A 14,580-nucleotide genomic window follows, 5' to 3' on the forward strand; every position below is an offset into this window, starting at 1 on the left:
ACATACACATTTGTGATCAGCAGAATAACGGCCCCACCAAAGATGTCCATGTCTGATCCCCAGAACCTGTTAATATCTTCCCTTACATGTCAAAAGGGACTTTGCAGATGTAATTAAGTCCAGGATCTTGACATGGAGAGATTATCTGAAATAGTCAGATGAGCCCCATGTAATCATTATAAGAGAAAGGAGAGATCGAGACCAGGAAGGGGATGTGACGACAGAAGCAGTGGGCACCGACCAAGGAAAGCAGGCCACCTCTGGAAGCCGAAAAAGACAGCAAAGAAATGGATTCACCAGAAGGAACTCAGAAGCTCAAGAAGGAACTCAGCCTTGCTGATCCATTTTACCCTTCTGACTGCCAAAATGGCTAAGATAATAAATTTGTGTTGTGTGAAGCCACTAGGAGTGTGGTAATTTGTTACAGCAACAACAGGAAACTAATACACACTATAGTGTTATTCTATCAGTTTGGGTAAGGTTCGCCACCAAATTATTTTTAAGAAACTTTCAGTTTTTCAGAACTTTTTCTACTTTAGAATGGTGAATCTCCCCTCCCACTCCCATCCTCACTTTATACGTGGGGAAAATAAGGCACACAGAGGTTAGGCAAAATGTAAGTATTAATAGTAACAACCTCGTAAGTTTTCTATAATGATTAAATAAAGTATATACAGCATAGTATGTGGCACACAGGAAATACTCTAAATATTAACTATATCTTATTCATTCTTTAAGCTGCATTCTAAGCAATTTGTTTTATTTTCCAGTTCACTAATTCTCTTTTCAGTTGTGTATAATCTGTTGTTGTACCAGTCCTTTGAATTTGTGATTTTCATTATTACATTTTTTAATCTGAAAAATTCTATGTGGTCCTTCTTTTAAAAACTGCCTTGTCAATTTTGATGATGTCTTGCGCCTTAATCACATTTCCATCATCTTCCTTACTTTCTTTAAATAAATTGAACTTGTTTGTTTTATATTGTTTCTGGTAAGTCTAATATCTACAGTCTGTACATTTGCGCCTGCAGTTTGTGGTCTCTGCTTTTTCTCTCTCAGGGTGGCTGGTTTCCTGTGTGTTATGTAATCTTTGGCTGTGAGTTCATGTTCCTTGGAAATTCATCGTTGTTTAGAATTTGTTCTTCCACAAATGGCTTGTGTTTACTACTGCCAGTTGCCTGGAGCACTGCTGTTTCACCATTACTTTAGCCTACATTTCTGGCTTGGATTTTTTTTTCTATAGCACAACTTATGGTTCAATGTTCTCAGGGGATACTTTTTCATTTTAGTTCTATCATTCCACCAAAAGCCAAGGAGGTCAAGACCAAAAAGACTTGTTACAATATCTCTCTGTGGGGCAGGCGTTATCCTAATTCACCAACTAAAAGCGTTAAGCTTGATTTGATGTCTCCAATCTGAGTACATCTAGGCTTGGGTCCCAGGCTTTGTCTCCTGTCCCCTACATGTGTGAGAACCATTGAAGTCCAGCTATAACCAAGGCACATGCTGATATTAGCACTCACTTTTCTTCCTAGATTAGAAATTTTTTCATTTTTTCTGGCCTCTGAACATTTGCTTTATTTCTTGCCACCTTAACAATCCGTTATCCATTTTTATTTTTTATTCAGCAATTTCAAGTGTTTTGTACCAGGGAAGATTCCAGCTATCTGGTTATTTCTTTTACTACATTGCCAGAAAGGAAATCTCATGGAATAACCTAATCATGTTCTTGAACACTTTATTCTACTAGGAGGTTTCACGTTATTTCCAGTCCTTAAAGAGGAGCCAGGATAAATGTGGGGCTCTAGAATTTGAAGATCGGTTTGGTGTAAAGAAAAGCCCTTTGACATCTAGGCAAGAGTTTTTGGAATGAAAGGACCTCCTTAGCATCCTTGCTCTTCACTGCCCCAGGATGAGTTATAGCAAGAACATTTACAGGAGGACTGAGAATATGACAGTAAAGTCTTTTATTTGTTTACTTATTTATTTGCTCACAGGTAATTGATTTATTTACTACTTTAAACTTTTTCAAACCGTAAAAATAGTGAAAAACAAGTCTTCCTTCCACTCCTTTCCTCCAATCCCACCATTCCTAGGGACCGCCACGGCCAGCCACAGCTTCTCAGCATGCTTCTAGAAATATTCTGTGCATCTTCAAGTGGAGGGCTTTTTTATACGCATACTAGCATACCCCACACGTTGTGCCTTGTTTTTTTAAAAGCTTAGCAATGTGTTAGAAATGCTCCATATTGATACGACTCATTTTTCTAATAGCTGCATGGGTTCCCATCATATAGATGGACCACAGCAGATTTAAACAACCTCCCGCCACGCCCAGTTGGGAGACATTGTTGACTGTTAGAAAAAAATGCTGCTGTGAACATTCTGGCACCTACATCTTGTGACCATGGGTATTTCTATAGAATAAATTCCTAAAACTGGAATTCCTTGGTCAAGGGGAATGTGCATTTTAATTGTTATGGATATCACTAAATTGCCCTACAAACAAGTTGAATCAATTTATAGACCAAATATAAATGTATAAGAAGGCCTGCTTCTGAGGGCTCTCTCTTAATCTACTTAAATCACTATGTGCTTACTTACTTTCTTAATAAGCTAACAATTTGTCCAGCTGATTGAATTCAACCAGAAAGCCTTGATATGAATGAATTATTTCATCAGAATATATTGTGCATCATACATACGTAATATGCCAATATTGAATATAGGAATACTTCTTTACAGATGCATAGCTGGAAAGTTGCATTTAAATTATATGGGAAATTCAGTTTTATTTCTAAATTACTTTCTGATTTTGAAGATGCTTTATCTACCTTCCTGGTTGATAGGCTATTGGAAACAGATGCTTTGACTTAAATCGAAGTTCATATGCTTTCTCTTCCCCTTTCTACCTCCTCTCTGTGCCTCAACCTGAACCTCAAAATATTAAAAATCCAATTACATTTTAAAGCTCCATCCTCCCTAGCAGTCACCTCCTAGGAATTTATCATAAGAAAATAATTGGATATGAGATTTTAAAATGCTTGCATGAAGATTTTCATGATAGCTTTGTAATAGTGAAAAATTGCAAATTGCTAAATGACTCAATGTTTATGGGAAAGACATTGGCTTATACTTTATGGGCAGTCACAGAATGTAAAACTATGCAGCCATCATAAAAACGGAGAAGGGTCTAGCTGACTGATTTCAGTATGTATACACACATGAAATGGCATTGTTTTTTTTCTAGTAATCATGACCACCATAGTCCACTAAATAGCAGCCTGTCTTAATAATACCCCAGTACACTTCCATAACTCTTCAGACCATTAGTTACTCAATAGTCTCATTTTGTCAGTAAGACTTTATCTTGTTCAATTAAAACTTCAAACTCATTCATTTCAAATCTATCCTCTTATCCCCAGCTCACTGGCTATAAGGTCTTGGAGGCCGTGTGTGTGTGTGTGTGTGTGTGTGTGTGTGTGTGTGTGTGTGTGTGTATTAGGGTCACCTTCCCTCACACACACACACACACACACACACATCCCCTTCCCTGTGCCCACCCTTCTATGGGTGGAGATGAGAGGCCAAGAAAAGAAGTCTCCTTACTTGACCACCTGGGGTGATTGGTTTTTGCTGCCCACTTTCTGTTGGTCACCATCACTCATATAGCTTGTCTGCAGACTCACTGTGGACTAAACAGATGAGTGGAGGCCCAAGAGATCTTGCTGATGAGTGACTCAATCCCAAACAGGCCCATAGGCACTGGTAATTCCTCGTTAGATTTGGCCACATCCCTCTGTTGTCACCAAGCTGGTGGCCTTGCTCTACAGTTCTCTGATGTGAGTACCTCCTGCCCCTATGATACGATGGTCTCACATGAGCCCCCGACCCATGTTCCATCTATTGTCTGCCACCCCAACCTGGGTGCAGCAATGTGGGAGAGATACCCGTCATTCTCCCGGGAATGGAACCTCAAAGGTTTTTGCCCTTCTCCAGTGGCTGTACCCCTTTTCCATTTCATTCCCATTCCTTCCTTAATCATCGTCCTCAGCTGTAAGCTGGTAGCTTAGCATAACCAAGGAACAATATATCAGCTTCCCCTTCATATAATCACCTAGAAATGTTATGACCAAGTATATTGAGAGCCCCTTCCAGAGATGCGAGGGAGAAAAATCTGACCAGCATCCCTCCCTCAGTCCTCTCCATGGGGCAGTAAGAGAAGATGTTAGACTAGCTTCATAGACATTGCACTCCCTCTAAAAGTGACCTTTTTGCAGTCCCAGTCCCCGCAGAAATGTAAGGCCCACAGAGCCATGTCATCCTCTCTAGCTCTTGGGGCACATGGCATCTCATGCTACCAATTAAGTCTTCTTTGGAGCTAGCCCTAAAGAACTTACTAACATGGCCCCTTAACAGTGCACAATCTAGGCTATACCCTCCGTTATTTGTAACAGGCTCGCACAAACCTGTTACAAAAGGATGGTGTATAATGTTATATACTGAGAAGGAAATACACCCACAGCACGTGAAGGGGAAAACTCAGGCTTCTTAACAACATGCCCAGTATGTCTGAAATATGTGCATGTTCATGCATCTAAATGTATGCTCACTCATAAAACGCGGGATGGAAGTTTACATCAAATGTTAATAATGGTTATAGTTGAGATTATGGGCTGTTCTTGCTGATCTATCTGTCTGTCCGTCCGTCCGTCCGTTCTTCCATTCATCCATTCATCCATCCCTCCATCCTGTTTGAATTGTCTACAGAGAGCCAGCAGGGGATGTAGAAGAATCCCCTCTACATCTAAGGATGAAGAAGCCGCATCCATAAGGCCAAAGCATTAATCAAAGTGAAAGCCGGTTAGAAACAGGGATGTGACTCAAGCGCAGTGCACACAAAGCTGTCTGCACCCCCCACACACCCCCCAGCCAATGACACAGAAACTTGACCTTCACCCAACAGGGGAAGAAAGTGGAGTGAAAGGCAGCCCACATTATCCATCTATTGGCAAGCTCCTGCCGACAGCCCTGGTCTCTGTAGAAGGGCTGACACCCGCTTCCTGTGAAGGGGCTTTGCCAGCAGAGGTAAGGAGGAGACCAGCCAACATGTGGAAGGAAGTGGTCAATAGCCAGACAGCTCCTCACGGTGTTTTCATAGGAGGGAGAGAAGGAGAGAAAGAGCCAAAATCATTCACACACCAGATAATCATTCTCCGAATGATTGATACTTAGCTAAATGCACTTCTTGAGGTCAATTCTTCAAGTTACATGACCTTATTTTTTCTATAATACAGACTACATTTCCACATGGTTTTGAAATCCAGAAAGTTCAGGGGAAGGGCAAATACTATCACCAAACCTTCAACTATAATAGCAGGCAGAGATTTAAGCAAATACTTTCCCCCTGAAGTATTTCATAAGCCAAAAAGTCCAACTATTATTACTGGGTGCAATATTTCCAACCTGCATCCATGCTCAAAAGAATGTTTTTTCCAGAGATCTAAATTTAGGGAAACTGCTTTACGTAATAACCATCAATGTTAGAATAGATCTGTACATCAAAATGCCATTTTTAAAAAACATGTCTCACCTCAATTTAAATATGAAAACTAGCACGTCATTTGTCAAAACATTAATGTTTTTAAATGGATGAAGAAGGAGGGCTCTGGTGCGTATCATCCCAACACAGTGGGGAGTCAGGTACATTAGTCTGCTGGGGCTGCCATAACAAGGTACTGTGGACTGGGTGGCGTAAACAACGGAAATGCATTTCCTCACCGATCTGGAGATTGGAAGTGCAAAATAAACAGGTACCATCAGGGTTGGTGTCTGGTGAGAGCCCTCCCCTTGGGTAGAAGACAGGTGCCATCTCTCTGTGGGCTGATGGGACCTCTTCCGTGCTCACTCGTGGAAAGTGAGTGAGCTCTCAGATGTCTCTTCTTATAAGGACACTAGACATAGCAGATCAGGGCCTCACTGTGTGCCCTCATTTGACTTTAATGACTTCCTTCCTCCAAATACAGCCACACTGGGAGTAGGACGTCAACATATGAAGGCAGGGTGGTTGGGGGGAGACACACAGATATTCAGTCCATCACATCAGGTATGTGACCTTGAGACGTTATTTAACCTCTCCAAGCCTCGGGTTCCTTATTTGTAAAGAGAAGCTCACATCCAGGGCTTTGTTGTGAGGATTAAATGAGATAAGCCTTGGAAAGCACGTTGCAGAGTGTCTGGCAGATGGGGAGCAATGGATAAATGTTAGCAATTTAATACCATAATCATTGTGCTGTTTAGTTTGCTCTTTTTAAAATAGCTATTTTTATTTGGAGTGAAAGAGAAAAAATTCAAATTAAGGTGGCTTCATTTTTAAATGGGCCATTTTGGCTTAAAAATTCGAGACCTCGCCATCCCACCTGCTTCAGGTGCACCTTGTGGAGGGCTAAGAAGTAAACTGTGGTGGCCGAGCAGCCGGGATCTCATGCTCAGGTCAGCCGCCTGCCAGCAGGGCTCGTTTCTCAGGGCTGTCTCTACAGTCACCTCGTTAACTGTCAAATTGCATCTCACCAGCTTCCCAGATGTGCACCATCCGTGGAAACTCCTGAAATGTCTTCCTTAGTGATTTCCTCAAGCTTCCACCTATGTTTTCATGGTTCAAATGCAGGAGGGTGGATTTAAGGTGATGCCCCTTAACGTGTGTGTGTGTGTGTGTGTGTGTGTGTGTGTGTGTGTGTGTAGACACGTGTGCAGGTCAGAACAATTAGTGGTCTGCTTGCTTGTCTAACACCCCTTCCATTGCTTCTGGGAGCTGAGCACTTGAGAAACACCAGTGTCAGGCTGTCCTAAAACACTGAGGAAAGTTGGGCCCAGTTCGGATCCAGTATTTTATGATGGAGATACGCTGTTTGTCCTCCAGGAACTAACCCACCATTCTCCTTCTGTATGTACTTGCTGTTTGTCTTTCCTTTCTTTCCTTCCCCCTTTGGTTGTGATTGTTGAACTTGGTTTGAATTTGTTTTTTTAATGGAATGTTTCTTGTTGTCACATTCTATTGTAGCCACTCTGATGCTTCAGGCCATGGTGAGTCACATCAGAAGCCTTGGCTCTCCATCCACAAAGCTTCAAGAGCCAAAACTTCAAGAATGCACGGTCTGCTACACGCCACAGCTATTGCTCAGAACATCTCTCCCACCCCAGTGCTGATTTCTCACTGTAGGGGCTGTGGGTGCCTTCGGTGAGGAAAGGAGATAGGGAGGGAGAGTGTATTTCGTACACTAAAGAAGATGCACTTTGAACCCCAGGACATGCATGTAGGGAGTGGAGGCACCTGTAAGCCACCAAGACACCAACAGTCACAGTTAGGAGAGGGCGCTCAGGGAAGAAGGGCAAACTGCACATACAAGACTCATTGCTTGTGGAAAATCAAAGACAATGTAAGTCAAAGACCAAAGGCGAAGTCTGTCCCAACAGAGCTTCACTGACCCAGGAGTCAGCTTCCTGGGTTTGAAACTCAGCTCCGACATTTACCAGTAATAGAAAGACAAACAAACAAGTTCCTTAACCCTTCTGAGATTCCATTTCCCCATCAGTAAAATGGGCATGACAATCGTACCTGCTCCCAGAATTATTGGCAAGATTCATGTAATGGGATTAAAAAGATCCCTGGCATATAGAAAGCCTCAGCCAACGTTGCTGGTAGTAGAAGAAGCTGTTGCTTTCATCTGCCAATGTGGCAGGAGGGCTCCGGAGATCTATGTTCCAGTTCCTAAGACTGCTAAGTGCTTGAGCTATAACAATGAACATGCCCTTCCAGAGAGCAGTCTAGTGAAGAAAGCTGATGTTAAAGCAGTTCGTTACAACATGAAAGAGCTTGAAATGAGGGGAGATGGTTGGTAAAGAGTGATTTAGGAGCACAGAGGAAGGGTACTTATCTGGGGTGGGGGCTGTGGGCCTAATGGCTTCCCTAAAGCAGTGTCTCGATTGAGACCTGAAGTGTTAAGAGTTGACCAGTTAAATGAGAGGAATATCGGAGGTCAAGGGAGCGTATTTTGGGAACTGGGTGGGGGGGAGAAGAGGTGAGGGAGGATGAAGAAAAGACATACCCAAAAGTTGAAGGTTGTGAAACAACAGTGGGTCAAGTATGAGGGACACATGCTCTGTAGCTTTGTCAGAAACAGATGTGCCCTTGGACAGTGTCCATTTATATAAAAAGGGGGACACTGGGTCCTAGAACACAGGCTCAAGATTACCCATGGAGATGGTGGCAGGAATAGAATTAGAAGTGGTTTGGGGGCTGTGTAGTGTGGTGTCCTTTATGCAGAAGGAGGACAATTCACATGGACTTGCAATGAGGTTTCCAGATGCAGGTAACTTGTGCCCCAGCCTGGGAAATAAGTCCCAACACTGCTCAGTGTGGGGAGACTCAGTGTGGGAGGAAAAGAGAAGGTCAGCATAGGTGGGATCAGGGCAATACTGTCCTAAACCTGGCTACTCTTACATATTTGCCCTGGAAAACGAAATTTGACATCAATATACTCAGACCCATATTTATTAGGCACTTATTATGTGCCAAGTGTTTCGGTTATCTATTGCTACACACCAAACTGGCCCAGAACTTCGTGGTTTAAAATCGCCATTTTCTTACACCTTACGCTTCTGTAGGTCAGGAACTGGGGCAGGGCTTAGCTCGACAAGTCTTCAGTTCACTTTCATGTGGCACCAACTGCAGGTACTCAATGTACTCAGCTGGTGGCTGGGCTTGTCCGGAGGGCTTGACTCACGTGTCTGGCATCTTGGTGGGAATGGTACAAGGTTAGGCGTGGCTGAGACTGCTGATTGCATTGTAGCATAACACATGGTCTCTCCAGCACGGTGCTCCCACAGGGGAGAGAAATGTCCAGATCTTCTTTTCTAAAACATGGTTATGCTTTCCCCGCTGCTGGTTGGCCCCAGTAAACTTTCCCAAATGAAGTACAAACATCAAAGTTGCAAACCAAACTGTCAGGACATTTGGCCTGTGTGGTCTGTAGTTGTGGGTCTTCAAATGTCAAGAGATTCTTCTACAGATGCAAATATTGCCCACAGGTTCAGTTCAGGTTGGAGGACTAACCATCAGTTACAGCCTCTCCTCCCACCATAGGTCTCTAGAAATGAGGGGGGAAAATGTGTGTTTGATCCATAATGTTGGAAAACTGAAAGGGGTTTCCTTATGGATAAGAAATCTTGAAAAGTCCCTGAAATATAAAAGGTAGTCTAATCAGATTTTAAAAGGAACCCTATACTTAGGCACACATGGGAGAGGACTCTTGCATAAAAGTGGAGGATGAGAGATGGCTCCGCCAATGCTCAAAGCCTAGAGGTACCAGAGAGTGGGAGAAGAGTGGCCTGAGCACCTGATGGGAAATGAGCTGGGACACCAGAGTAAGAGCTGTCAGGTCAGCATTCCTTGTCCCCACTGTCCCTTGTACTAGGCAGCAGCAATAGAGGTGTCTGCCTCCATGTAGGAGCAAGGAGTATGAGTCTTCAGACAGAGATCCATGCCAGTGTCCCAGGGGGGTGGCAACACTAGGGAGGAATGAGGAGTGCCTGGCCCAAGAAAGCCACCCCTAGTGGTACTATGACTGACTCTCACTCCTCATCCCGGAGGTGGGCTGCAATCAGCAAAGATTGGCTAACAGGGATCCTCAAATGGATGATTTCTCATCTAAGAATCATCAAGCAACTGGAAATCCAGCTCCGTGTAATAAAGACATCACCCTTTTATCAAGTGTAGAACTTACACTTGAGGAAGTAGAGCTCAAAGATCAAGCTGAACTGAATAATTAATATTCTCAGGTAGATGCAAGATTACCATGTTGCAAATATTATGAATGATTTTTATTTTAAACATTTGACAATTGAAAAAAAAATCAACATATCAGCTGAATAGTAGGATAGATTGCCAAAAGAGCAAATTTGCAAGTTGTTAAAATTGTGCCAAAGGAATGTTTCAGAATGTAGGTAAGATTTTTAAAATATGAAATAGACGTTAAAAGATATGGAATATAAATTTGACATCACCAGATATAAAAACTTCTGTTCTTCAAAGGACATTGTTAGGAGAATAAAAATACAAGCCTAGACTAAGAGAAAATCTTTGCAAAGCAGATATCTATTAGGAGACTCAATGATAAGAAACAACTCAATTTAAAATATGTAAAACATTTGAACAAACGCTTACCTAAAGAAGATCTACAGATAGTAAACAAGCTCAATATTATAGTAAAACATACTCAATATTATTAGTCATGAGGGAAACACAAATTAAAAGCATAAGAAAATGTGATACACTACATACCTGTTAAGATGGGAAAAGTTTAAAAGATTGACCATACCAAGTGCTGGTGAGGACGAAATGGAACTCTCATACGTTGCTGGTGGGAATGTAAAATGGTGCAACCACTTTATAAAACAGTTTAACACTTTATTTAAAAGTTAAACATACACATACCATATGATCTAGCCATTCCACTCCTAGGTATTTATCTAAGAGAAAGCTTATTTCATACAAAAACTTGACCATGAATGTTCATAGCAACTTTACTTGTACCTACCTCAAACTGGAAACAACCCAGACGTCCATCTATAGATGAATAGATCAACAAATGGTAGCCTATTCATACAAGGAAACACTACTCAGTAATATATATAGGAACAAACATGTAACAACATGAATGAATCTCAAAATTATTATGCTGAATGAAAGAAGACAGGCAAAAAAAAGAGTACAAATGTATGATTCCATTTATACATAACTCTGGAAAATACGACTAATCTGTAGTGATGGAAAGCATAAGGAAACCCCTTTCATAAGGAAACCCTTTCTAGTTTTCCAACATTATTATGGCTCAAAAACACATTTTGTCTCATTTATAGAGTGACAAGCATAGTGTCAATGGTTGTCTGAGATCAAGGGTGGGAGGGACAAGAAGAAGGAATACGAAGGGGCATGAGTAATGGATATGTTCACTATTCTAATTGTGGTGATGGTTTCACGGGTATAGACAGACGTCAAAACATATCAAGCTGCGTGGTTTAAATATAGTTTATTGCCTATCAATGATACCTCAATAATGTTACTATGTAAACACACACACACAAACACACAAGATGCCAAAAAAATGTATACACATTTTAAGAAAGGAAAAAGCTATATTACAATTGTAATACAATGAATGATGACGCTAGCATTCATTTGAAAACGCCATCTTTTGAGTGAACGTCATACTACACATTGCTCCCATAATTCAACTTTGAAAAATAATATAGATAACATCTCTTAAAATGTGTACGCTTTTCTCTCACCTCTGATATACATATGTATCAGTGTTTCTCAAAATTTATTTGACCACGAGCCTTTTTCTTTGCTCACCTGTTACCTGGTTTGCAGAACCATGGCATATGCAATGAGACAGACCTAGGACTCATCTGCTGTCATACTGGTTCTGTGCTCTTCAGTAAATGATTTACATTTTCAGAGCCTCAGTTTTCTCATCTATAAAATGGAGCTGTAGTCAGGATTAAAGCAGTGAATGTATCGTGCTTCACCGAAAATAAGACCTAGCCGGACAATAAGCTCTATGCATCTTTTGGAGCAAAAATTAATATAAGACTATTTTACTATAAGACGGGTATATAACATAATTTAATATGTATTTATTTACTATAATATAAGACCGGGTATATAATATAATATAATATAATATAACATAACATAATACTGGGTCTTATATTAATTTTTGCTCCAAAAGATGCATCAGAGCTGATTGTCCGGCTAGGTCTTATTTCCAGGGGTAGAATGCCTGCCGCATAGTAGGTTTATTTAAATCTGTTTTTTTTTTTTTTTAAGATTTTATTGGGGAAAGGGAACAGGACTTTATTGGGGAACAGTGTGTACTTCCAGGACTTTTTCCAAGTCAAGTTGTTGTCCTTTCAATCTTAGTTGTGGAGGGCACAGCTCAGCTCCCGTTGCTGTTGTTAGTTGCAGGGGGCGCAGCCCACCATCCCTTGCAGGAGTCTTGGAGTCAAGGAGTCCAACCGGCAACCTTGTGGTTGAGAGCCCGCGCTCCAACCAACTGAGCCATCTGGCCACCTGGGAGCTGAGTGGCAGCTCATTGACTTCATTCTAGTTGCGGAGGGCGCAGCTCGCTGGCCCATGTGGGAATCGAACCGGCAGCCCTGTTGCCCAGAGCTCACGTTCTAACCAACTGAGCCACCTGTCTGCCCTGGTTCTTTAAATCTTTAGTCTATTCACCACCCCAGAAATCAAACCAGCCATATTTACAGTTTCTTCCACTGCGTTAGTTTTAATTCTAACCTGGCATATTTATGGTTTCTCCCACTGCATTAACTTTATTTTTAACTAAAGAAACCAGCATTGAGTCATCTTGAGTCCATAGATCCAAGGGGAACACTGTTGACATGCTTTGCACTAGCGTACAGGCCCATCTGCTCTGCATTAGCTGGTCTTCCTCTGTTTATTATTGCTGGTGTTAAATCTCCTCCAATTCTTGTGTGAAAAATTCGGACACACAATAAACTCTTTATCACATTTTCAAAATCTTGGCCTGTTCTGGGAAGTTTACACCTTTTTCTTGTTGCCATTGTTTTCATGTAGATTCGGATTTCTGAAAAAGGCATATGGCGCACTTTACTGAAAACATGTACGTGTAAGTTGGATGCAGACAAATATCATCAAATAATGAAAATGAGATGACAGAGGAATTAGAACCATGCTGTGTGGGCTCTGTGTCATCCACCAAGGCTGCAGCTAGTGGTCAGAACCCTGGGCTGGTCAGCCCCCTCCCTCTGTCTCTCCTATGGGGGTAGAAATTGAATAATACCAAGAAAATAAACAAACATGTCAATGTTTGGGTATAGAATAAAAAGCGCACATCACTCTGTCAAAATAAGTATTCTAGTAACAGTATTGGTTACCGTTCATTGAGTATTATTTGTGGGCCAAGCTTTGCTAAGCGTTATTTTATTTAAACCTCACGACAAGCCTGTGAGCTAGGTATAGAATCAGGGGGGATTCTTTCAGTCACAAGTGACAGAAACGTCACCAGAAACTGATTCATAATATAAAGGAATTTGTATTGGGTATGTCCAATAATAATCCAGATTTAGTGAGACTTGATCCAGAAGCTCTAAAAGGTGTCTGCAAAGACCGAGATCGTCTCCTTCTCCTTTCTGCCTTCTTACTGGCTTTCTCTCTGGGCTTCATGCAGTCAGCCCAGAATTGCCAGGCTTTCCGATGGTGGTAAGTGGCTGCAGCTGTTCCAGACCTCACATCTTTATACCATATCACTCAAGAGAAAGAGAGCAAGTCCCAGAATTCACACTCTCTCATTGGTTCCAAGTGAGTCATGTGTCTCTCCCTGAAAAGGTCACTGCAGTGGGGTAGAGGAGAAGAGGAGGTAAGAAAAGTCGATTGATTAAATCTTTGGGGTGGGGGAATGGCCCATACCCAGGAACAAGTTCTGGGGCCAATCCCACCAAAGCCCCAGGCTGTGAAATTGGGAGAGGGAGTTTCTCAAAGGAAAATAAGGATAAAGTTGATCAGAAAAGGGAAAAATGAATGCTGGGGACACTCTCAGCAAATGTCCATTCTAGTATTCATGTATTCATTAAAAAAAATTGTCGATTGGAGTTTAGGGGCTTGTGCTACGTCAGGGATTAAAAACCAAAAAATTCCTATGGCAGCTGCTGTTATTGTCTCCACCACGTGGCCCCTTGTCCCCCCTGCAGCTGTGGTAGACAGTTCCCATTCATGGGGCCTGTGCCACTCTCTGCTTCTCCAGCCAAAGACTTTGTCTGGTACTGTGGAAGCTTGCTCAGCCAATGCCCAAGGCTGCCTGGATGTGCCAGAGGTTGAATGCCGTCAGGGCAACCTGCAGCCAACAGGGGCCAGGGTGAATAGCAAACCCTCCAGCGTCTCTATCTCTATGTAGGAAATTTCTGAGACTACTTTGACAGGGCTTCTCAAAAGGTCTCCACAGGGCGAAGCCCACAGCAGAAATGAGCTGATTAAGGCATTCTTTATCAGTTGTACTCCCTTCCTTCACTCTCTTCCCCAACTCCCTCTCTTGCACTCCTCAGGATTACCTCCCAAATGAACAAGCCTCACCAAAGCCTCTTTCCCAGGATCTGCTCTCAGTGAAACCCAAACTCAGACCACTTCTCGGGCTTACATTCTGATGGCAGAGGGGGGCAGACAGTAAATAAAATAAATGAGCAAACCTGACACTGTTAGACGGAGATCGACGTGATGAAGAAATAGAAAGTGGGAGAGAGGATAGAGTTTCGGGGAGGGTCCGGGGCTGCTGTTTTATACAGGGGTCCAGGAAGGCCTGAGGAAAAGGGGACATGTGAGTCAAGACTTGAAGATGGTACATCAGTCAGGTCAAGCTGTGCTACGCTAAGTTAACAACTAACCCCCAGGTCATGGTGGCTTAGAGGCTCGTTTCCCACGGGAACTATATGTCCCTTACAGGTTAGCAGGGTACTTTGCTCCACACATCTTCGTTTAGTAGTCAG

At 42.2% G+C, this 14,580-nt stretch overlaps 1 protein-coding gene across 1 annotated transcript; it reads right to left on the reverse strand.

Annotated features, from left to right (window-relative positions):
• Positions 1–12,353: 12,353 nt before the first annotated feature.
• On the reverse strand, positions 12,354–12,654 carry APRG1 (APRG1 tumor suppressor candidate). The gene is given in 2 exon segments (XM_033132864.1): positions 12,354–12,455; positions 12,457–12,654. Coding segments are annotated over 2 exon segments (300 nt in total).
• Positions 12,655–14,580: the final 1,926 nt, after the last annotated feature.

The sequence above is a fragment of the Rhinolophus ferrumequinum genome, chromosome 17 (assembly GCF_004115265.2).
Source record: "Rhinolophus ferrumequinum isolate MPI-CBG mRhiFer1 chromosome 17, mRhiFer1_v1.p, whole genome shotgun sequence".
NCBI classification, from domain to species: Eukaryota; Metazoa; Chordata; class Mammalia; order Chiroptera; family Rhinolophidae; genus Rhinolophus; species Rhinolophus ferrumequinum.